The 23,897-nt window shown below is 47.9% G+C and overlaps 1 protein-coding gene across 16 annotated transcripts in view; it reads left to right on the plus strand.

Moving 5' to 3' along the window:
- The first annotated feature begins 2,159 nt into the window (after positions 1 to 2,159).
- Positions 2,160 to 23,897, plus strand: part of cacna1g (calcium channel, voltage-dependent, T type, alpha 1G subunit) — a 207,199-nt gene continuing 185,461 nt past the window's right edge. For all 16 annotated transcript variants that reach the window (XM_078938047.1, XM_078938056.1, XM_078938048.1 and 13 more), the window contains exons 1-2: positions 2,160 to 2,772; positions 2,898 to 3,205. In XM_078938047.1, coding sequence (XP_078794173.1) covers positions 2,908 to 3,205 — 298 coding nt within the window. In that variant the 5' untranslated portion in view covers positions 2,160 to 2,772; positions 2,898 to 2,907. The remainder of the gene's footprint in view (positions 2,773 to 2,897; positions 3,206 to 23,897) is intronic.

A 23,897-nucleotide genomic window follows, 5' to 3' on the forward strand; every position in this document is an offset into this window, starting at 1 on the left:
TTTTCTTTGGAACAGAGAGTGGTCGCTGCAGCCGCGGGAGTAGTCAAGCTCGCTGTTGTAGCAAAGAGTTCTGCCGGAAGCGCTGCGCATAGGTTCCTCCCTACATGATAAATGCATTTGCAAAACGAAATAACGCTGGAACACAGAATAAGAGGCCAGACAAAGAGAGAGAAAGAGAGATCTTCATGCACACTCGCTTCATTACACGGAGAAATTCAGCAGCCGCGGTGCCTGTTTGCCTTTTCAGTTCCTCTGTCTTAAGTTTCTCCTTGACTTCTTGCTGCTCCATATCTGGGAGACCTAAACAAAATAGATGGGGACTAACGGAGGGAAGATTACATTCACGACACGTGCCCAGAGCTGCAGGTGCCCCCCCCCCCTTTCTGCCAGTTGCTGGACCACAGTGTGTCAATCAACGTTGGGCTGGTGACTGGTGGGATAGAGGGGGCGGGGTCTACCTGTGTGTGTGTGTGTGTGCGTTCGGTGAACGTTCCCCCTCTGAGTAAGAAGCTGGTTGTGCCTTTCGGTTCGTGCGGTAACCGTTCTGCCATACAGGATTAATAAAGAGCTGTTTGACAACCGCCTGCCTAAGGAGCTTCTTTGCAGCCATTAAAATATGTTTATTAAAAAAGTCAGCGAGAGAGAAGCTTCGGGCCGAGGCACATAAATGTATCATATTTTCTGTATTTTACACCCTGTGAAGTGAAGAGGTCCTATGTTTTCCTTTTATTTTCTTGTATGTGTGTATTTGTGTACCTGGGATGCCTCTGACGTCACCCCTCACAGCTGATGCGATCAGCTGGGGTGTGTAAACACACGGCATGGCTTCGGGGTTAAAAAGAGATAGACAAGGTGGGATGGAGGCCTAAGAAGACTGAGAAACTCTAACAAAACGGAAAGGGAGACTACGAGGGCCCTTCCAAGGAGCAAGCACCCACGGAATACCCCGGAAACAGACCAGCTTTGAGTCGACGTGGACATGTCAAAATTCTACCGCTGGGATTATAATTATTATCTTTTGGGGATGGATGTGGCTGGAAAGTGACCAAGATCAAAGTGAGACTCCCTGACGTTAACCCGAAGGAGGGGGTGAGATCATTTCAGTTTCTCTTTTTCTTTTGATCTTGGGAGGGATCCGTAAGTGTTAGATTGCATTTGTTTTGTGATGTTCTGGTCAAACTGTATCTGTATTGTAGATCTAATGATATATATCTATGTCCATATATCTAATTTATCTCAACTCTGGAAACTTTTTGCTAAATAACATCAGTTTTTAAAATATCTTTATTTTTTTATGTATTTTAGCGCACTTCCCTTCAGTGATGCCTGCAAGGGCCTGCTCCACCAGTGCGTTACCATGGCAACAGAGTATGAATGATGTCTTTGAAGCTTTTGAAAGCAGCCGTCTGTTGATGAACCTGAAGGAAGTAAAGGTATTTTTTTTAATCACCTAAAAAGAATCTGAGAAATATGTTTAATGTCAGCGCAGCTTTTTGCTTCAGAATGATGGAATCAGAGGGAATCCTCAGAATTACCATGGCAACAGAGTCTGCAGCCTATCACGGAGGGCTAAATGATGCATGTGTTCCTACCCTGATGGGCTTTAAGGCTGTCAGGTTTCATGTAGAAGAATTTACCCATCATTCCTGTAACAAAGGGCTGTCACTGGGAGGTTTCTATGGAAACACCGACTGTCTCCTTTGACCAAAGAACAGCCCATAATGCACTTAACCAGAGCTGCTGTAGGATATGATGTCAAATACTACTTCATAAAAATCATGAAGCATCTTATTTTTAATCAACCTTTTTACTGATTTCGAATGGTTAAAGTTAAATTTAACAAAAAACGTAAATTCGATTTCAAATTTTACGGCTGTAAGTGTGACTGTGACGTCATCCGTGGCTTCAGGATAGAGGCAGAAACTTTCAATAAAAGTTCAGTGAAAAAAATCTGTCGTCATGGGGGGGGTTGTGTTGTTACACGCTCCTGAATGAATTCCTCCTCATTTCATCCACTGTTTCCAAATTCTTTTCATTTGCAGATTTTCATTAAAGTCTGTCAGACTGGACTACCCTCTGCGCGTTCACGCGCTCCGCGTGCGCTTCCTCCTCATTGGTGGAGTGTTGGAAGCCAGCTGTTCCCCCCTCTCCTCCCCATCAGTCAGGGCGCGCGCAGACTGGCGCAGACTGAGCGCTCATGGGCGGAGTGAGAGTCCCCCCCCCCCCATACACAGTTCACCCCCCACCCCCTCAGTTGCTGATGGACGCGCCTGAGCTAAGGCAGACCTGAGGAGCGTCAGCGGGGAAAGACGCACTCGGAAGCCTCCAGAACGTCCACGAAGCGGCCGCGCGCGGGAGGCGCGTCTCCATGGATTTCCCAAAAGTCGCCCGTGGATCATGAGACTGACGTCCCGCAGCGCGAATCCAGCAGGAGCTTGCAGATCGTTCCGAAGTTCCGGCGCTGCCTCCTGTCAGAGGCGGACCGCTGAAGAAACTCCCGCCGCCTCCGCTTACCGGGAGATGCGCACCGAGTGTCGCTGAGGCCACTGAATCTGACTTGGAGCGCGGGGCCCGCTGCGGCGCAGCACCCGGAAAGTGTTCGCTGGACCCCGGGAAGGTCTTCCCGCCTCTCCATCCTCAGCTGTCCTCCTTTCTCCAGGATCCGGTCTCCGTCAAATCCTCTTCTCTGCCGGCTGTGGACTTGTTAGCCCCCCAAAAATGATCATGCGATGACCGCGCGCGTTCTAGGCACATCTACAGAGTTCGCTACAGGTAAGGATCCACGGACAAGCGCCGCAGCGCGAGCTGGACGGCTTTGCGCACCTCAAAGTTTCTGAGTGAAGAAAAGCTCCGTTAGTCCCTCCGTCATCGTTTCCCACCGTGTGTCTCCTCATCAGGAGCTGCGCAATGACCGAGGACGGCGGGAGTCTGTCCGGCGCTCTGGACCCCGGGACCCCCCAGGACCGCTCCTCTTTACCCAGGACCTACATCCGACTCAACGATCTGTCCGGGCGGGGGACCCGAGGAGGGGAGCTGGAGGTGGAGCCCGCGTCCCCCGCGTGCGATGGGATCTCCACAGAGGAAGATGAGGGCTCCACGCACGGCGGGGACAGTTTGCCCTACCCCACGCTGGCCCCCGTGGTCTTCTTCTACCTGAAACAGACCACGCGGCCCCGGAGCTGGTGTCTGAAAATGGTCCGAAATCCATATCCTTTTCAGTCAGTGTGGGTGTGTCCTTCCTTCACCTGAGCAGGTAAGCACCTCCTGGGCTGACGGACCCTCGGGGTCTGCTGGTGAAGGTGAGATGTTTGTGAAGTTGATGATGATGATTATGATGAAGATGTTGTTTTGGTGTCATTCATCATCCCATTGTCCGTCTGGACTCAGGTCCATCTGGTCTTGGTTCTCCTCTGGATCTAGTTCTGGCTTTTAGTTGGTGTCTGTACATTTTGTGAGTGTGAGAGTGGGTGTGTGATTATGGTCCAGGATGTCCCCCGCCTTCGCCCACGAATGGCCGGGATAGGCTCCAGCAGCCCCGTGACCCCGACAGGGACAAACGGGTTAGAAGATGAAGGAATGAAAGTAAAATTCTGACGTTGCTCTTTTACTCACAGACGTTCACGGCAGCTAAAAGAAAGCCGATCAGCTTTTGCTTTTCCGTTCCGCCCGTCATCTTTGGACAGGAAGTCCATCAGCACTGAAGCAGAGATCAAACGGGTCCGAGCACTGAGCGCAGTACAAGTCCTCCAGAATGACATGGGTCATCCTGTCATCACAGAGGAACTTTTAGTTTAAACTGAACCCCAGTTCTTCAAAGTGTTGCCATGGCAACAGTGCAGCGATTAAAAGTTTGGTTGTTGGCTGCAGTCAGAAGAATCAGATGTTGATTTGAACTGAATTCATTCTTCACAATCCAAGACGTGGACAGAAAACTGGACCCCCCAGAAAGCAGTCGTCTTTCACTGGGAGGAGAACGTTTTTCCTTCCTGTTTCCTCCTGAACATCTTCTGTTCTTCCACAGTTTCTTCAACGTTCTTTTCTTTCAACACTACAGCATGAAAGGACTCGGAATTCTTCACATTTTGGTTTTGGTCCTTGGTGCTCTTCTGCCCTTTAAAGCCTTCTTCAGCCAGTGGATGTCTGTTAGAGTGGGTGGGGTCAGCCTGGGTGGAGGGGATGTTAAACTCAGAGGAAGCGGTGATGAAAATCCTGCTTACCCATCCGTGGTCCATCTCTGTTCCCTCACCATGACAGTTGTGTACTTCTGCAGGACGCTGGCACCACTGAAAAACACCAGACTGGACGTTCAGCCTCACCTATACAAACTCTCACAGGTGTGCCTCTCATGGGAGGAGCCTGTTGGCCTGCCTCGCACACGGAGGCGGTGTTTTTGCTCATGCTGGTTCTCATCTCCAGCTCTGTCTATGTCTTCCTTTCATGTCTCTGGATCGTAATCAGACAGTACAATCAGGGTTTCCTCTGGAGACCGGAGGAGGATGAAGATCAAAGTATGACGGTATGAAGATGGGAGGAGTCATGCTGGGTTTGCTGGACGCTAAAGGAGCTCCACCTTCAGCCTTTAGCGTCCGATCTGCTTTTCCACAGAGGCTGGTCTTTGTTTTCATTTCTGCTCCAACAACCAGAATTCTGTTTTCTCTTCACATTCGGGGTGTGAAAGTGTTTGTGGGTGGGTGGGACTGTGAAGCCCTTTGGGCCTCAAGGTAGTAAAGTGCCGTGAAAGCACACACCCTCTACCATCTGGGGTTAACTGTCAAGACTCTTCAGGGATGTGAAGGTCATTTAAAGTTCTGAAGTTTCACTTCATTCACTCATTAACTCTGCAGATCTTCTTCGTTTTCCTTAAATGAGCTAAACACAAAGAGAAACTGGTGAGGTCACATGCTTTTATTTATTCTCCATTTAATTTGGAAAGCAGCTTCCGAGTTAATGAGCAAAGCCACGCTGTGGCGGGGACAGCGTGTCATCTGCGTCTTTACATCAGTGGAACTGCAATTAGTCCGCTTCACTTCAGCGCCGCGTGATCCGCTTCAGCTCTGACAGGAACTCACACACAAACGGCGTCCGGCTCTTTCCTCTCGGCACTCGGACGAAATCGTGGTGGCATTCATACTTTGGTAACCATTTAAGCTGAATGTCCCAGCGGCGCCCGAGCTACACCTGCGCCGGGGCAGCGACGTCCTGCCAGCTCAGCGGATTTTCAGCAGCGTATGAATGATGAATGTTATCTAGTTGTGTTTACAAAGAGCTTCATTGAAAGAAATCAGTCACCATGGAAACCTCCACACGCCAACTGGCAGGAGTGTTTTCTCCAGGATCTACTATGGTACGGAGATCCAGATCCACCCTCGCACAGTCAGGACCAGAAGGAGGACCACAGGGGACACTGCTGCAGGAGACCAGAGGCCTGCAGCAGTGTCTCCTGTGTCCCCGGTCTAATGTCTGCGCAGTCAAAGAGCCCACCAGGCCACCGCCACCATCCAGGACTCCTGATCATCTTCTAGAGACGGTCCCTGATGATGGCAGCCAGCCTGCAGACACCTCCTTCCACATCTGTCTCCATCAGCTGCTCCTTTGGCTTCGTTCTGGTCTGAAACGAATGACTGGATGGAAAAAAAGGGGAACGACAAAGACCTCCATTTATCTCAAGATCATCTCTGCAGAAGCTCCTGCAGCTCCTCACTGCTCCTCCTTCTGCCAACTTCATGCTTATTGCTTCCTCATGTTCTCATTCTGGCTTTCTGTTTGGCGGTTTACAACACCTCCTCCCATTGGTTCTCCTTTTCCCTTTGGTTCTCCTCCTCCCATTGGTTCTCCTTTTCCCTTTGGTTCTCCTCCTCCCATTGGTTCTCCTTTTCCCTTTGGTTCTCCTCCTCCCATTGGTTCTCCTTTTCCCTTTGGTTCTCCTCCTCCCATTGGTTCTCCTCCTGCCATTGGTTCTCCTCCTCCCATTGGTTCTCCTTTTCCCTTTGGTTCTCCTTCTCCCTTTGGTTCTCCTCCTCCCATTGGTTCTCCTTTTCCCTTTGGTTCTCCTCCTCCCATTGGTTCTCCTTTTCCCTTTGGTTCTCCTCCTCCCATTGGTTCTCCTCCTCCCTTTGGTTCTCCTCCTCACTTTGGTTCTCCTCCTCCCATTGGTTCTCCTTTTCCCTTTGGTTCTCCTCCTCCCATTGGTTCTCCTCCTGCCATTGGTTCTCCTCCTCCCATTGGTTCTCCTTTTCCCTTTGGTTCTCCTCCTGCCATTGGTTCTCCTTCTCCCTTTGGTTCTCCTCCTCCCATTGGTTCTCCTTCTCCCTTTGGTTCTCCTCCTGCCTTTGGTTCTCCTCCTCCCTTTGGTTCTCTTCCTCCCATTGGTTCTCCTCCTGCCATTGGTTCTCCTTTTCCCTTTGGTTCTCCTCCTCCCTTTGGTTCTCCTCCTCCCATTGGTTCTCCTTCTCCCTTTGGTTCTCCTCCTGCCATTGGTTTTCCTTTTCCCTTTGGTTCTCCTCCTCCCTTTGGTTCTCTTCCTCCCATTGGTTCTCCTCCTGCCATTGGTTCTCCTCCTCCCATTGGTTTTCCTTTTCCCTTTGGTTCTCCTCCTCCCTTTGGTTCTCCTCCTCCCATTGGTTCTCCTCCTGCCATTGGTTCTCCTCCTCCCATTGGTTCTCCTTTTCCCTTTGGTTCTCCTCCTGCCTTTGGTTCTCCTCCTCCCATTGGTTCTCCTTCTCCCTTTGGTTCTCCTCCTGCCTTTGGTTCTCCTCCTCCCTTTGGTTCTCTTCCTCCCATTGGTTCTCCTCCTGCAATTGGTTCTCCTCCTCCCATTGGTTCTCCTTCTCCCTTTGGTTCTCCTCCTGCCTTTGGTTCTCCTCCTCCCTTTGGTTCTCTTCCTCCCATTGGTTCTCCTCCTGCCATTGGTTCTCCTCCTCCCTTTGGTTCTCCTCCTCCCTTTGGTTCTCTTCTTCCCATTGGTTCTCCTCCTGCCATTGGTTCTCCTCCTCCCATTGGTTCTCCTTTTCCCTTTGGTTCTCCTCCTGCCATTGGTTCTCCTCCTCACTTTGGTTCTCCTCCTCCCATTGGTTCTCCTCCTGCCATTGGTTCTCCTCCTCCCTTTGGTTCTCCTCCTCCCATTGGTTCTCCTTTTCCCTTTGGTTCTCCTCCTGCCATTGGTTCTCCTTCTCCCTTTGGTTCTCCTCCTCCCATTGGTTTTCCTTCTCCCTTTGGTTCTCCTCCTGCCATTGGTTCTCCTCCTCCCTTTGGTTCTCTTCCTCCCATTGGTTCTCCTCCTGGCATTGGTTCTCCTCCTCCCTTTGGTTTTCCTCCTCCCATTGGTTCTCCTCCTGCCATTGGTTCTCCTCCTCCCTTTGGTTCTCCTCCTCCCATTGGTTCTCCTCCTGCCATTGGTTCTCCTCCTCCCTTTGGTTCTCCTCCTCCCATTGGTTCTCCTTTTCCCTTTGGTTCTCCTCCTGCCATTGGTTCTCCTTCTCCCTTTGGTGCTACTCCTCACATTGGTTCTCCTCTTCCCTTTGGTTCTCCTCCTCCCTTTGGTTCTCCTCCTCCCATTGGTTCTCCTTTTCCCTTTGGTTCTCCTCCTGCCATTGGTTCTCCTCCTCCCTTTGGTTCTCCTCCTCCCATTGGTTCTCCTCCTGCCATTGGTTCTCCTCCTCCCTTTGGTTCTCCTCCTCCCATTGGTTCTCCTCCTCCCTTTGGTTCTCCTCCTCCCTTTGGTTCTCTTCCTCCCATTGGTTCTCCTCCTGCCATTGGTTCTCCTCCTGCCTTTGGTTCTCCTCCTTCCATTGGTTCTCCTTCTCCCTTTGGTTCTCCTCCTCCCTTTGGTTCTCTTCCTCCCATTGGTTCTCCTCCTGCCATTGGTTCTCCTCCTCCCTTTGGTTCTCCTCCTCCCATTGGTTCTCCTTTTCCCTTTGGTTCTCCTCCTGCCATTTGTTCTCTTTCTCCCTTTGGTTCTCCTCCTCCCATTGGTTCTCCTTCTCCCTTTGGTTCTCCTCCTGCCTTTGGTTCTCCTTTTCCCTTTGGTTCTCCTCCTGCCATTGGTTCTCCTTCTCCCTTTGGTTCTCCTCCTCCCATTGGTTTTCCTTCTCCCTTTGGTTCTCCTCCTGCCTTTGGTTCTCCTCCTCCCTTTGGTTCTCTTCCTCCCATTGGTTCTCCTCCTGCCATTGGTTCTCCTCCTCCCATTGGTTCTCCTTTTCCCTTTGGTTCTCCTCCTGCCTTTGGTTCTCCTCCTCCCATTGGTTCTCCTTCTCCCTTTGGTTCTCCTCCTGCCATTGGTTTTCCTTTTCCCTTTGGTTCTCCTCCTCCCTTTGGTTCTCTTCCTCCCATTGGTTCTCCTCCTGCCATTGGTTCTCCTCCTCCCATTGGTTTTCCTTTTCCCTTTGGTTCTCCTCCTCCCTTTGGTTCTCCTCCTCCCATTGGTTCTCCTCCTGCCATTGGTTCTCCTCCTCCCATTGGTTCTCCTTTTCCCTTTGGTTCTCCTCCTGCCTTTGGTTCTCCTCCTCCCATTGGTTCTCCTTCTCCCTTTGGTTCTCCTCCTGCCTTTGGTTCTCCTCCTCCCTTTGGTTTTCTTCCTCCCATTGGTTCTCCTCCTGCCATTGGTTCTCCTCCTCCCATTGGTTCTCCTTCTCCCTTTGGTTCTCCTCCTGCCTTTGGTTCTCCTCCTCCCTTTGGTTCTCTTCCTCCCATTGGTTCTCCTCCTGCCATTGGTTCTCTTCCTCCCTTTGGTTCTCCTCCTCCCTTTGGTTCTCTTCCTCCCATTGGTTCTCCTCCTGCCATTGGTTCTCCTCCTCCCATTGGTTCTCCTTTTCCCTTTGGTTCTCCTCCTGCCATTGGTTTTCCTCCTCACTTTGGTTCTCCTCCTCCCATTGGTTCTCCTCCTGCCATTGGTTCTCCTCCTCCCTTTGGTTCTCCTCCTCCCATTGGTTCTCCTTTTCCCTTTGGTTCTCCTCCTGCCATTGGTTCTCCTTCTCCCTTTGGTTCTCCTACTCCCATTGGTTTTCCTTCTCCCTTTGGTTCTCCTCCTGCCATTGGTTTTCCTCCTCCCTTTGGTTCTCCTCCTCCCTTTGGTTCTCTTCCTCCCATTGGTTCTCCTCCTGGCATTGGTTCTCCTCCTCCCTTTGGTTCTCCTCCTCCCATTGGTTCTCCTTTTCCCTTTGGTTCTCCTCCTGCCATTGGTTCTCCTCCTCCCTTTGGTTCTCCTCCTCCCTTTGGTTCTCCTCCTCCCATTGGTTCTCCTTTTCCCTTTGGTTCTCCTCCTGCCATTGGTTCTCCTTCTCCCTTTGGTGCTACTCCTCACATTGGTTCTCCTCTTCCCTTTGGTTCTCCTCCTCCCTTTGGTTCTCCTCCTCCCATTGGTTCTCTTTTTCCCTTTGGTTCTCCTCCTGCCATTGGTTCTCCTCCTCCCTTTGGTTCTCCTCCTCCCATTGGTTCTCCTCCTGCCATTGGTTCTCCTCCTCCCTTTGGTTCTCCTCCTCCCATTGGTTTTCCTCCTCCCTTTGGTTCTCCTCCTCCCTTTGGTTCTCTTCCTCCCATTGGTTCTCCTCCTGCCATTGGTTCTCCTCCTCCCTTTGGTTCTCCTCCTCCCATTGGTTCTCCTTTTCCCTTTGGTTCTCCTCCTGCCATTGGTTCTCCTCCTCCCTTTGGTTCTCCTCCTGCCATTGGTTCTCCTTCTCCCTTTGGTGCTACTCCTCACATTGGTTCTCCTCTTCCCTTTGGTTCTCCTCCTCCCATTGGTTCTCCTCCTCCCATTGGTTCTCCTTTTCCCTTTGGTTCTCCTCCTGCCATTGGTTCTCCTCCTCCCTTTGGTTCTCCTCCTCCCATTGGTTCTCCTCCTGCCATTGGTTCTCCTCCTCCCATTGGTTCTCCTCCTCCCTTTGGTTCTCCTCCTCCCTTTGGTTCTCTTCCTCCCATTGGTTCTCCTCCTGCCATTGGTTCTCCTCCTCCCTTTGGTTCTCCTCCTCCCATTGGTTCTCCTTTTCCCTTTGGTTCTCCTCCTGCCATTGGTTCTCCTCCTCCCTTTGGTTCTCCTCCTCCCATTGGTTCTCCTCCTGCCATTGGTTCTCCTCCTCCCTTTGGTTCTCCTCCTCCCATTGGTTCTCCTTTTCCCTTTGGTTCTCCTCCTGCCATTGGTTCTCCTCCTCCCTTTGGTTCTCCTCCTCCCATTGGTTCTCCTCCTGCCATTGGTTCTCCTCCTCCCTTTGGTTCTCCTCCTCCCATTGGTTCTCCTTTTCCCTTTGGTTCTCCTCCTGCCATTGGTTCTCCTTCTCCCTTTGGTGCTACTCCTCACATTGGTTCTCCTCTTCCCTTTGGTTCTCCTCCTCCCTTTGGTTCTCCTCCTCCCATTGGTTCTCCTCCTCCCTTTGGTTCTCCTCCTCCCATTGGTTTTCCTTTTCCCTTTGGTTCTCCTCCTGCCATTGGTTCTCCTCCTCCCTTTGGTTCTCCTCCTCCCATTGGTTCTCCTCCTGCCATTGGTTCTCCTCCTCCCTTTTGTTCTCCTCCTCCCATTGGTTCTCCTTTTCCCTTTGGTTCTCCTCCTGCCATTGGTTCTCCTTCTCCCTTTGGTGCTACTCCTCACATTGGTTCTCCTCTTCCCTTTGGTTCTCCTCCTCCCTTTGGTTCTCTTCCTCCCATTGGTTCTCCTCCTGCCATTGGTTCTCCTCCTCCCTTTGGTTCTCCTCCTCCCATTGGTTCTCCTTTTCCCTTTGGTTCTCCTCCTGCCATTGGTTCTCCTTCTCCCTTTGGTTCTCCTCCTCCCATTGGTTTTCCTTCTCCCTTTGGTTCTCCTCCTGCCATTGGTTCTCCTCCTCCCTTTGGTTCTCTTCCTCCCATTGGTTCTCCTCCTGGCATTGGTTCTCCTCCTCCCTTTGGTTCTCCTCCTCCCATTGGTTCTCCTTTTCCCTTTGGTTCTCTTCCTGCCATTGGTTCTACTCCTCCCTTTGGTTCTCCTCCTCCCATTGGTTCTCCTCCTCCCTTTGGTTCTCCTCATTCCATTGGTTCTCCTCCTCCCATTGGTTCTCCTTTTCCCTTTGGTTCTCCTCCTGCCATTGGTTCTCCTCCTCCCTTTGGTTCTCCTCCTCCCATTGGTTCTCCTCCTCCCATTGGTTCTCCTCCTCCCTTTGGTTCTCCTCATTCCATTGGTTCTCCTCCTCCCATTGGTTCTCCTCCTCCCTTTGGTTCTCCTCATTCCATTGGTTCTCCTCCTCCCATTGGTTCTCCTTTTCCCTTTGGTTCTCCTCCTGCCATTGGTTCTCCTCCTCCCTTTGGTTCTCCTCCTCCCATTGGTTCTCCTCTTCCCTTTGGTTCTCCTCTTTTATGTAGTGTGGAACTGAGTTGTGAACTATGGGGTGGAAAACCTTCTGTTACCCTGCTGGAGGTATTTACTGACTTAGTCAAAGGCATTCTGGGTAATATGTTAGAATGTTGAGTATAACTTCAAAAGCAAAGTGTAAAAACACGGAACATGGAGTGGACACGTCTACTAACTCTTCCAACCTGTGTGTTCTCTTACTTCTGCGTGTTACACAACCGTCTGCCGCTGCGGTTTGACCTCCATTTTTCTGCTGCTGAAAACAGCTGCATGCTGCACCTGGAATAGAACCAACACCTGCATTTCCTGGTAACTACACCTCAGTGTGCTACCAGCTGCAGTCATTTGACCTAGTTTTCTAATGTGGTGGGGGTCTGACTTCCAGAGGTGTGTTTGCACCTGGAACATCGCCGCGTCAATGCTCCTAACTCAGTGTTGATGCTGCTTCTATGGTAGATAACGCAGCTCCACGCTTCCACCTGCATACGTGTCTCCACATGGAAATGCACCCCCCCCCCCATCATGTGGGCCAGCATTCTGGAGGAGGGGCTCTTTGCTCGGTTGAAGCTCTGGGTCTGAAGCTTTTGAAATCCTCCCTGTTGCCAAGGGAAGCCCTGTCTGATCCCCTGAAGGGGGGGGTTGGGGGTTGTTGGGTTATGGATACTGATGGGGAGCGAGCTTTTCCCTCGCCGGGTGCTGTTTGTCTCTCTGATGTCTAACAGTGGGGGTGTTAGGATGGGTGGGGTTGTGTAGAGGAGGAGCGGGACTTCCTACAAACTTCCTACAAACACTCCTCTAGTTCTGTCCACATTTTTCAAAAGGACAAAATCCATCCATCCATTCATTTATAACCCATCCATCCATCCATCCATCCATCCATCCATCCATCCATCCATCCATCCATCCATCATCATTCCATCCATCCTTCCATCATCCATCCATTCATCCATCCATCATCCATTCATCCATCCATCCATCCAACCACCCATCCATCCATTCATGCATCCATCCATCCATCATCCATCCATTCATTTATAACCCATCCATCCATCCATCCATCCATCCATCCATTCATTTATAACCCATCCATCCATCCATCCATCCATCCATCCATCCATCCATTCATTTATAACCCATCCATCCATCCATCCATCCATTCATCATCCATCCATTCATTTATCACCCATCCATCCATCATCCATCCATCCATCCTTCCATCATCCATCCATTCATCCATCCATCCATCCATCCATCCATCCATCCATCCATCCATCCATCCATCATCCATCCATCCATTCATTTATCATCCATCCATCCATCCATCCATCCATTCATTTATCATCCATCCATCCATCCATCCATTCATTTATCACCCATCCATCCATCATCCATCCATCCATCCATCATCCATCCATCCATCCATCCATCCATCCATCCATCCATCCTTCCATCCATCCATCCATCAATTAAAAGATAAGCGTTCTAACAATTAAGCAGTTGTTGGAACGCTCACTTGGAAACAGTTTTTCCTGTATCATAACACGACAAGATCCATTCACATTCCTGCCACGGCTTTAGCGCTCATAATCATCTATCAAACGTCAGCATCTTCTCAAGGCCGTGGAGCGGCGAGCTCCTTACACGTGGAAGGTGCTACGGATGAAGCAATTTTGGGAAGAGGAGCTGTGGACCCAACATTTCCAGATGACACGTTCAACTTCTGATGAACTTTGTGGTGCTTTGGGACCTGTGATGGCGCCCGCTGTGCAGCGAACAAGGCCACCAGTTCCTACCAAGAAACGCATTGCCATCCGGTTGTCGGTCATGTGACTCATTCAATTTAAAATAAAAGGGTTTCCATTGCAGTTTGGTCAAATAGGTTTTTGATACGCCTCAAAGATCACCTGCTCCAAGTGAGAAAACTTTTTTTTGGTAAATGCGAGTTTTTTTCTAAATTGTGGCGTTTCCATGAGGCAAATTTATTATCGCAATCTTAGTCAGTGGAAATACAGTGACTGAGAGGGAATTAAGAACAAACACTGAACCTATGGTGCGTGCTTTTGAACTGCAGGCGGAAACCCACACATGAACCAGGAGAAGATGTAAACTCCAGAATGGACTCAGATGAGATTTGAACCAGGACCTTCTTTTGGTTTAACCCCAGCTGAACTTTTCCATCTGTAAACGGAGGTGACACGACTCAGACGAAGGATTTTATCTTTCTGATCGTCCCCAGCATCTCGATGCTGGGCCCATAAAGCTCCTTTGATGTAGTTAAGACTGTAAATCCTCGTCTGAACCCCCTACTGCAGCTCATGAGCACTGCGGGATTTTATCTGGCAGCTTGATTGATGTGAATTGAAACTGAGCCCCAAAGGGTAAAGGCGGGCGGAAGAAATAGCTTTAAAATTAATTGATAAAGTTACCAGTTATTATTGTTACCAGTCATTTTTTTGCCAGATTTTCCCCATTCTTGGGTTCTCCCACCTTCTCTCAGCAACCAGGGTTGCTATAGTGATGTGACTTTTTTTTCCACCAGCAGCTTTTGCGGCGTTTTCATTTCTTCAACATGGTTTAGCCTTTTGTTTCTGCTGCTCTGCAGAGGAGGCAGCCATTGTTTCTGAGCTGTTTTGTTTCTCTGAAAGATGCAGACGGATGAAACTTTTAGCTTATTTTACAGTAAAATATACAACATATGAAATTTTTAAAGTTTAATCTATCAGTGAATCTATTTATACCAGTTTTCTATACATTAACTCCATCATTTCCATCATCCCTGTCTTTTTTTCTTCATTTCCTTCCTGTTCTTCATCAGCCGACTAAGAGCCCAGAAATGTGGTGCAGCGGTATACACGCGGGTCTCGCATTTCATTAGGGTTAAGCGTCGCACAGAAAGTGGCCAGGGGGGCTGCTGCGAGGGGAAGAGAACCCAAATTTGGACAAGTTAAAGAGGGAAGCCCTACCTGAGGGGAAATGTGGGAGAGACTTGGCAAAAAGAGGCCGAAATGAACGGAACCAGAGCTGAGACATGAGAGATAATGCAAAGAAGGATGGGGGGGGGGGGGGGGGGGGTCAGGCAGCAGAGCAGTTCAATTATACAGCAAGACCACAAGCAAATGAAACAACTGCAGCAGCAGGAAGTAAAGAGTCCAAAACACAACTAAAGGTAACCTGAAAAGAAGGAGATTCTTTAGTTTTAGTCCGATTCCCAATAAAGCTTTTCTGCTGGTTTTGGGACCTGAACCAGAAACTCCATCTGTTTCCCAGAACTCAAACTAAAAGAAAAACACACCTGTCCAAAGAAACATCCAGAAGGTAAACTAAAACCTGTGTATTCAATAGATTTCTCTTTCGCCCCTGGATGTCTGGTTTATGGAAGGTGTCCTCAGTGGGGGTTCAACTGTTGAAAGCACATGAGCAGGTTGTTCAGGTGCTACTATATGGTGTGTTCTGGGTGTATCACAGGTGTGTTATGGGTATGTCACAGGTGTGTTATGGGTATGTCATGTGTTATGGGTATGTCACAGGTGTGGTACAGGTGGGTCACAAGTGTGTTCTGGGTGTGTCACAGGTGTGTTCTGGATGTTTCACAGGTGTGTTCTGGGTGTGTCACAGGTGTGTTCTGGGTGTGTCACAGGTGTGTTCTGGATGTGTCACAGGTGTGTTCTGGATGTTTCACAAGTGTGTTCTGGATGTTTCACAGGTGTGTTACAGGTGGGTCACAGGTGTGTTACAGGTGGGTCACAGGTGGGTCACAGGTGTGTTCTGGATGTGTCACAGGTGTGTTCTGGTTTTTTCACAGGTGTGTTACAGGTGGGTCACAGGTGTGTTCTGGGTGTGGTATGGGTGGGTCACAGGTGTGTTATGGGTGTGTCACAGGTGTGTTACAGGTGGGTCACAGGTGTGTTCTGGATGTGTCACAGGTGTGTTCTGGATGTTTCACAGGTGTGTTACAGGTGTGTTCTGGATGTTTTACAGGTGTGTTACAGGTGTGTTCTGGATGTTTCACAGGTGTGTTACAGCCGTGTCACAGGTGTGTTCTGGATGTGTCACAGGTGTGTTCTGGATGTTTAACAAGTGTGTTCTGGATGTGTCACAGGTGTGTTCTGGATGTTTCACAGGTGTGTTACAGGTGGGTCACAGGTGTGTTCTGGGTGTGGTATGGGTGGGTCACAGGTGTGTTATGGGTGTGTCACAGGTGTGTTACAGGTGGGTCACAGGTGTGTTCTGGATGTGGCACAGGTGTGTTCTGGATGTTTCACAGGTGTGTTCTGGATGTTTCACAGGTGTGTTACAGGTGTGTTCTGGATGTTTCACAGGTGTGTTACAGGTGTGTTCTGGATGTTTCACAGGTGTGTTACAGCCGTGTCACAGGTGTGTTCTGGATGTTTAACAAGTGTGTTCTGGATGTGTCACAGGTGTGTTCTGGATGTTTCACAGGTGTGTTACAGGTGGCTCACAGGTGTATTACAGGTGGGTCACAGGTATGTTCTGGATGTTTCACAGGTGTGTTACAGGTGGGTCACAGGTGTGGTCTTGGTTAAATCTGTGGTAGATAAACGTTTATGTAACTTCTCAGGCTGGGCCCCTAGTTCCTCAAACGTTTGACTCCGCCTTTGCCCCTGAGAGCACCGTGGGGATCAGAGCCCATGGGAGTGATCAGCATCCTGGCTCAGTTTACTTGAGTTTACGGAAACGTTTTTCTGCGATCCTACGTACACGTTTGATGTTCTGTTAGCCTTGTTAGCGTCTGCTAGCTTTAGAGTTCTGGAATCTTTTGCGACGTTTTTTTATTCCCTTTAAATGTTGCCACCTTTATAAAACGAAACATGATTTTTTTTTAAATTAAATAATTGAAGTTTTGATCAAAGTTTTTAGTAAATAAAATCTACCACTATTGAAGAAAAAAAATTTACTTACCAGGTTTGGACGAGGACTTCAAAGCAGAACATGGAGCAGCATCTGTCTGTATTTTGCACAGGGGGAAGCTTCCTGGTTAAAGTGAAGGGGGTGGGGGGGGGTTGTTAGCCCTTCTAATGAATAACTGTGCCTTTACTACAAGAGTGAAAAGCCGTCTTCTGCAGAGGTATTTCTGCTCTTTCTAATGCAGCCATGATCCCAAATGGTTTCTCTGTAACTTTTATCGTACCCCCCCCACCCAATTACACTCTTTACCGTCATTCCTTTTTTTGCTGATTGTCTCGCTCAGCCAGCATTGACGTCTCCTTCTGCTTGTCATGGGAACAGGTGGGAGGCTGGTGGGGGTCCATGCTGACTTGCAGTTTGTTTGGATGTGCTTACGGAGATAGCTGTAAAGGCCAAAGGACTGAGACAGTGTCAGAAAAGAAAGAGGGAAGGAGGACAACAGAAATAGATGTGTGAGGTGAGTAGAGATAATGAGGAATGACAGAAGGATAAGGCGGATTGGTCTTCTTCTGAACTGACCCTCAGGTTATTTTATCCCTTGTGCTATCCTAGGCACTTTAACGTTGGGAGTAGGGTCATCTAGACCCACTAGACAGAGCTCTGAACCTTTTTTCTTCAATGATTTGTGATCTTCATTGGTGTCCATGGATTACATGAAATCTTTCCACCTTTATCCACCTTTGTCATGGTAGGAAGAACACCTCAATGGAAGGGGGGGGGGGGTCATCTAGGATAGCACAAGGGATAAGATCCTGAATGAAAGGATGTGATTGTGGCGCAGAAGCATCACATGTTTATGGGAGACAGGGAAAAGCCCAGAAGGTCCCAATGTGGCGTGAGAACCAGACAACTGAGACAGCCCAGCTTGTCATTGGTCTGGAGGATTAGCTAGAGAACTAGAGACACTAGAACAAAAGCAGAGTTCTGAATGAATCTGTCCTTAGACACAGAGAACTGGAGACTTATTGTCTATTGTATGAAAAACATTTGTGGTTCTAATAATAATGCAAGTGCATCTTCTGAGACGAGCAGAAACGATTTCATCTATTTATTCTATAAAAGATGCATCTATGATGTTAAACAGTGAGAACTTGTTCTCTTTCTGCTGGTTTGGCTTCTTTCATGATCTTAACTCCTCCAAAGGTCAGTGGATTGACCTAGCTTCTCCTCGGTACCGTCTGCAGGTTTTCAGCTCTTCATCCGTCCATCTCCATCTTTTTTTCTTTGTCTTCTCGGCTTCCACACTCAGTCAGCTGAGAAAATGGGAGGATCTGTTTTTAGTCTCTGCCACCAGGGTCATGGATGTTATTTTGGTGTTCCTCCCGAGGGGCTTCTGTGAAGAGACCAGTGAAACTTGTGGGCTGATGGGAACCGTCTCCTGGCCGTGTAAACACTGAACATTCCAATAAAATCACAGATACCACCGTCGGCGAGCTGCACAGAAAGTAGTTAGACGCCATCAGAGGACTTTGAAGACCTGAGGACAAGCTACCCCCCCCCCCCCCCCCCCTCACTGAGACTGATGAGTTTCTGAATCACTTCCATTCAGACTTCAGGATCCGATTAAATATTGTTTTATTCATAAAATGTTTTAGGGTTCAATCATTTCATCCAGATGCAGTTGGGGGACGGCTGGGGGCGCCAGACGAGCCAGGGGGGGGGGGGGGGGGGGGTCCACAGTCAGGAACAGGAGCAAGGGTAGACATTTTGATGATGTGTCTTTATTTTCCATCATTGTATTCTTTGTCTGGCTGTGGGTAGTTGGTGTCAGTATTTGACATAAAGACAGCAGGTAATGCAGGAAAACAGCTGCACTTTATGAGATCAGAAATAAATAATCATCATTTAGAAAAAAAATCTGCACAATGTTTTATCTATTTCTTCAGACTAAAAACATTGAATATATTGGTGCTGCTGTGTTCATGTTTCAGATTTAATATTTATTGATTGAATTATTTTTCTCAGCATCAAATGGTTCAGTTGGTCAAAATGTTTCTAGTTTACATAATGAATGACAGATTTTTATTTCAGGCTCTTAGAGCTTCTTTTCTGTTTTAGACTATAATAGAGTTTCTGTGGCTAAATAAAGTAAATATTCGTTGAAAGTAGATTTATATTGTTTTTTCATTTGTTAATGTTAAAAGATACAATTTCAGGTATACTTACACAATTTTTATGGATACTGATCGTAGTTGGACAAAAATTCTTAAGACAAGGTGCTTTGTATTGCAAATGTCTGTATGAATTCCTGCCGTGGGAAAAAGTGGTTGTCTGTTTTTTAACATGTAAATTAGTCTTTAAAAGAAAAAGAATCAAAACTAAATAATTGAGGAACTTCATTAAAAGACTATATAAGGAGAAGTCAGCTGGCCCCCGCTGTCTTCCTCGGAAACGCCGTGAGGGGTGTGGCGCTAGATTTCCCCTTTCACACCTGCAGGCCGCGAATGACACCTGCACAGGTGGATCTGTTTGGACTGAGCTCGCTGCCTTTTTCGGCGCTAAGCGCTTTGACGGAAAAAGGAAGAAACCCACCGGGCCGGTTCGTTCAGGGATCTTTGCAGGAAGCATTAGCGGGAGGCGCGATTCCCACGGCGGAAGACGGGCTTTGTGATCAGGAGGCCACGTCAGAGATCCTGGAGTCAACGCTGGTCAGTGAGATCCAAGCTTTTTTGGAGTTCCTGATGTACCAGAATATTGCGATCTCTTTAGGGATGTGTCCCCTTTTTTGACTCAACTCTTTTTGTTTTTTTGGAATAACTTTCTGAGTTTCCGGAGTGGAATTGAACTCTCTTAACCCTTGGTCTGTCCTAGGCACTTTAACATGGGGGTGGGGTCATCTAGACCCACTAGACAGTGCTCTGAACCTTTTTCCTTCAATGATTTGTGATCTTCACTGGTGTCCATGGATTACATGAAATCTTTCCACCTTTATCCACCTTTGTCATGGTAGGGAGAACACGCCAATGGAAGGGGGGGGGGTCATCTAAGATAGCACAAGGGTTAAACTGAATTAAGGCCAGGCCAGCTTCAGCTAAGATGTTTGCTGGTCTTGCACTGACCTTTTCAATGATCATTTTGTTTGAACTTTCGTTTAATTGAAGGTTTGGAATGATGCTCGGGTTGGATCTGGAAAATTCTGTTGTGTTTATCTGCAAATTGTTTCTTCACGTTAAGACACTCTTTGTGTTTAATCCCTTTCCGTGTATTTATTCTTTAGTAACTCGACTAGTTATCGAATTGTTACTGTGCTTGAAGAACAGATGATGGGCTGCAGCGCTGCAGTCTCAGCTGGACTCAAACATGCCACTCTAAAAAAGCATCAAACAGCAAAGTGGTCATCACACCAACGGCATCCCTTCAAATTCAGGCTGCCCCCCCCCATGTCCTCATGACACCTCCTCATTCTGACCACACACCCCTCCATTCATAAGATCCACCTCGCTCTACAGCAGGGGGGGCAATTATTCTAACTCGGGGGGCCACATTGGGTTCTAAAATTGGATAGAAGGGCCAGACCAGGACCAGATGTGTGGAGTGAGAATGATATAACATGGAATGTAGATGAAAACATTTGGATTGAAAATGATATTCTAAAACAGAATATTCTGGAGTTTTTAGTTTAAAACTTTTGTTCCCATTTTAGATCAACTTTTTATTGTGAAGCCCTTTGGTTCCTTCAAGGAGTTGTAAAGTGCTATTTGAATAAAGTTGAATTCATTCATGATCCTTTTAGTAAAATAAATAACATTATTTATGAAATAAAACAATGACCAAATAACACAATGATTCTCAAAGACAAAAATTCAGGAAAACAATATGATACATTAAAAAAACAAAACAACAAATAGTGAATCCTCTCCTGTCATAATTCCGCAGAGACTTTGAACTAATCACACATCTCACAGTTTGTGTCTCATCCATTAATAATGAGAAAAAACACATTTCTGTGTCTTCTGCTGCAGCTAATCATATTTCTGAGTTACATTTTCACCAGAACAGAGTTCCCTCGTTTATTGCAGGAGTTACGTTCTAAAAAATAACTGGTGATCGGTGAAATCCAGAGTCTGATTACAGACGTTTATAAAATGTCTCACTGCCTTAATGCACTTTTCTCACACAGACATGAACATTTTCACACTTTTCTCTCTTCTTTAAATTCTCAAACCTTCATAGAAATTAGGTCCAGGATCTTAGAATGAAAACAAAGATCTGCTCGATCAGATTTCTGATCTAAGAGCTCAGCGTAACGCGTTCCGCTGTACAAGAGACACGGCACGGACTGAGGAGATTGATTGACAGGGTCTCCAGCCAATCAGGACACAGAACAGGGTGCGCTGTTTAAAAAAGGCAGCATGGTCGCTGAGAAAGAAAGAGCTAAACCGGGGAAGATGAACTGCGGCATAATAAGGGAAGACTGTCATCTGTTCTGTTTGACAGAGGCTACGTTCACACTGCAGGGCTTAATGCTCAATTCCGATTTTTTGAAAAAATCCGAATTGTTTGCTAGACCGTTCACATTTCCAAGTAAATCCGAACTTTTGTGATCTACAGTGGGACCGTGAAACAACCCAGAGTTGACCCACATGCGCAGAAGAGTACTCTGCGCATGTGGGTCCTGGAGAATCTAAGGGTCAGAACAGGGAGGAGGAGGAGGAGGAGGAGGAGGAGGAGGAGGATCCGCCTTGGGTCCCCCGCGCTTCTGACCACGGTCGGGAAGGGGAGAAAGAAAAACAAGTACTCGCGAGAAAATGTTCAACACCACGCTCGGCCATTTAGCTGTTAATTTTTTTCAAAAACCGCCCGGTTGCGATAAGAGCCCTGGAGTTTGGCCTGAATAGAGCTGTCACCCCAAATATTAATCCAATCCGTGACATCGCTTCCCTTCCACTGACGGGTCTCAGCAGCATCGTCCGCCGTGGTAGCTGTTAACATTCTCGTTCCCGCCTATTTCAACGCAGAATGATGACGTTTGTTGCGTGTCGATGACGTACGATTCGGATTTAGGTGGCCTGGCCGGTCAGACGGCGGTCGCATTTGAACAGATCGGATCTGTGTCATTCAGACTGTCATGAAAAGATCGGAATTGGGTCGCATAGGGGCAAAAGAATCGGAATTGGGTGGTTTAAGGCCTGCAGTGTGAACGTAGCCAGAGATTCTGGAGGGTTTCAGCTTGGAGCACAGACTGCAGAAGGGGGGAAGAGAATGTCACGTCTTGATCTTGTGGCCAGATTAAAAAAAAACCATGGGTCTGTGATATTGTTCAGTGGACCGGACCTAACACAAGGGCGGGCCGGATCCAGCCCGCGGGCCTAGTTTGCCCACCACTGCTCTACAGCCTAAACATGGTTAGATTCAGACTCTGGTCTGCTTTTATGAGACACAGATGTCTTCTCACAGTTGAGACTCTAGTCTGACTTTATTGAGCTGAGGCTTCTCTGTGGATTCAGACGGACGTCAGAGTCCTTCAGGAACACTCAGGGGGGTCTTTTTCATTTTTTATGTTCCCATAAAGGTGGAATCAATCTGCTCAGATGTTTTTGAAATGATTTTAGAGGGAAACCTAAACATTTGCAGAAAAAACTCTCTGAATCTTCATCTTTTTGTCTCTGCTGACAAGTCTTAAACTTTTGACATTTGACCCATGGGGGAGGGGGGGGGTCTGTTGTCATTGACCACATGATTTTTAATAGTTCATTTTAGGGGAAACATGTTTCTATAGTGCAGTAGGTGAGATGTTTCATGGAGGAAGACGCTCACTCATCTTTCTTTTTCTTAGAACTGCACCAACAGTCGTTCTCTTCTCTCCAAGCTTCTGTTTATTTTAGATCTGGTTCAGGTCTACAATCTGGTCCATGGTGTCCTTCGACAGCTCTGCTGTGTCTCCGCCTTCATTGTTGTGTTTCAGGACTCGGTAATTTGTTTCGTGATTTGCTATTGTTTCAGTATTTGTTCATTCGTACTGAGAATTGCTCCAATCTTCTGGAATAACATGTAATGCTATAGCGCCGGCTCCACCTAGTGGCCAAACTAAAATGCCTCCAGGAGGCAGAACATTTATTTTTGTAATATGATAGTTTAGAGCCTTCATAATGTTATTGATCTGCATTCTTGTTGGAGCTTCTCCTTTAGAGAAACCATGTAACACTTGATGGTGTTACATGGATACACTATTGAACTGTATCAGATTAATAATCTTCTAAACACTTCTAGATTATTATTATATTTCCATACAACTATGTCTAAATGTGTAAACCGTATAAATTCTAAATGAAATAGAGCCGATCAAAGCTCTAGTGAATGGAATGGATCCTGGCTGTGGTGACCCGGTTCTGGTGATTGGTGATACAGACGTCCATCACAGTGAGGCCTGTTCCAGAACTCTGTACTTGATCCAAAGCTTGAGGAGGCTTTGCTGTGGCCGGCTCAGATTCTCCTTTGGGTGTTGAAAGATGAGAACCACTGAGGTTTATGAAGATCACTGACAATCTGCCCCCGCCTAGGTTTTGGGTCATGTGCCCCCCCTTTCCCAAACTTGTGCCCATATCTGCCCCCCCATAAAGAAAACATTCACGATACTCCTCTGCCTGTGCCCTCCCTCCCACATGTGTTTGTTTGGTGCCATTGGAGGCATCCATACAGGGAGGCGTGGCATAAGCGCTGCGGTTGCTGACATAAGAGTGTGTGAGGGGGGGGTTTGGGGAGTTTTGGAGAAATGGTAAAATGCCAAAGAAACCTAGAGCTGTTGATTTACTGAGAAAAACTTTGGGCGTCTGGTGGTGTCTCTGAGGGAAAATGTCTTTGACACTGAAGCTCAGTGCAGTTGAGGTGTTATCTGGTGGCGGCCATTTCACCCCCCCCCCCCCATCACAGTGGCATTGTGCTGCAGTCTCAGCTGATTAACAGGCTGTCAGGAACTGTTTGTCTGCACTCTGTCAGCTGCTGTGGAGAGACGGGACACAAAATCCTGTGAAAAATGACACAGCAGACCTGGGACTGCTGCTGCTGTTGCTGTGTGTGTGTGTGTGGGGGGGGGGGGGGGAGTGGTGGGGGGATGGGGCATCGGCCCGGTTGCTGTTTAGCCCTGGCTCTGGGGGGGTGAGGTGCCGGGCATCCCGCCTTTGCTGGACAAGTCAGTGTGATGAAGGTTCACTCTAAGCATCCCACCTGCTTGTTCACTTTTGCACAAGTATGGGTGTAGGTGCTGTTTTTACCCCCCTGTCTGTGTGCACAAGTTAATTTCAGTCGCTGCTTCCTGTGAGAAACGTCTATGTATGAATAGACTTCAAACAGGAGAATTGTTGTGTGCAGACTATCTGTTGGTGTGTTTATAAGAACTAAGTCTTACAATTTACTTATGACACTCTTATGTTATGACTCTGTATTATCCACTGCCCCCCATCTCCCCCATTCTAACCTCTCTCTCTCTCTTTCTCTCTCGCTCGCTCGCTGTCGTGTGTGTGTGGTAATGGTATGATGTAGAAAACCAGGGCAGATAGAGCTGTAGGTGATTCTTTGGTTGACCCTTTAACACCGGAGATGTCACCGGCAACACCTAAATAAAAAAACGTTTTGACCGACGGTAACCAAGACGACCAATCTGCTGTGATTCGTCTGATTCTGACACAGAGAAAAGCATCATTCATTTCACTTAGCACCGATATAT

This window comes from Oryzias latipes, chromosome 19, assembly GCF_053564925.1.
Source record: "Oryzias latipes strain Hd-rR chromosome 19, Olatipes_Hd-rR_3.1".
Taxonomy (NCBI): Eukaryota; Metazoa; Chordata; class Actinopteri; order Beloniformes; family Adrianichthyidae; genus Oryzias; species Oryzias latipes.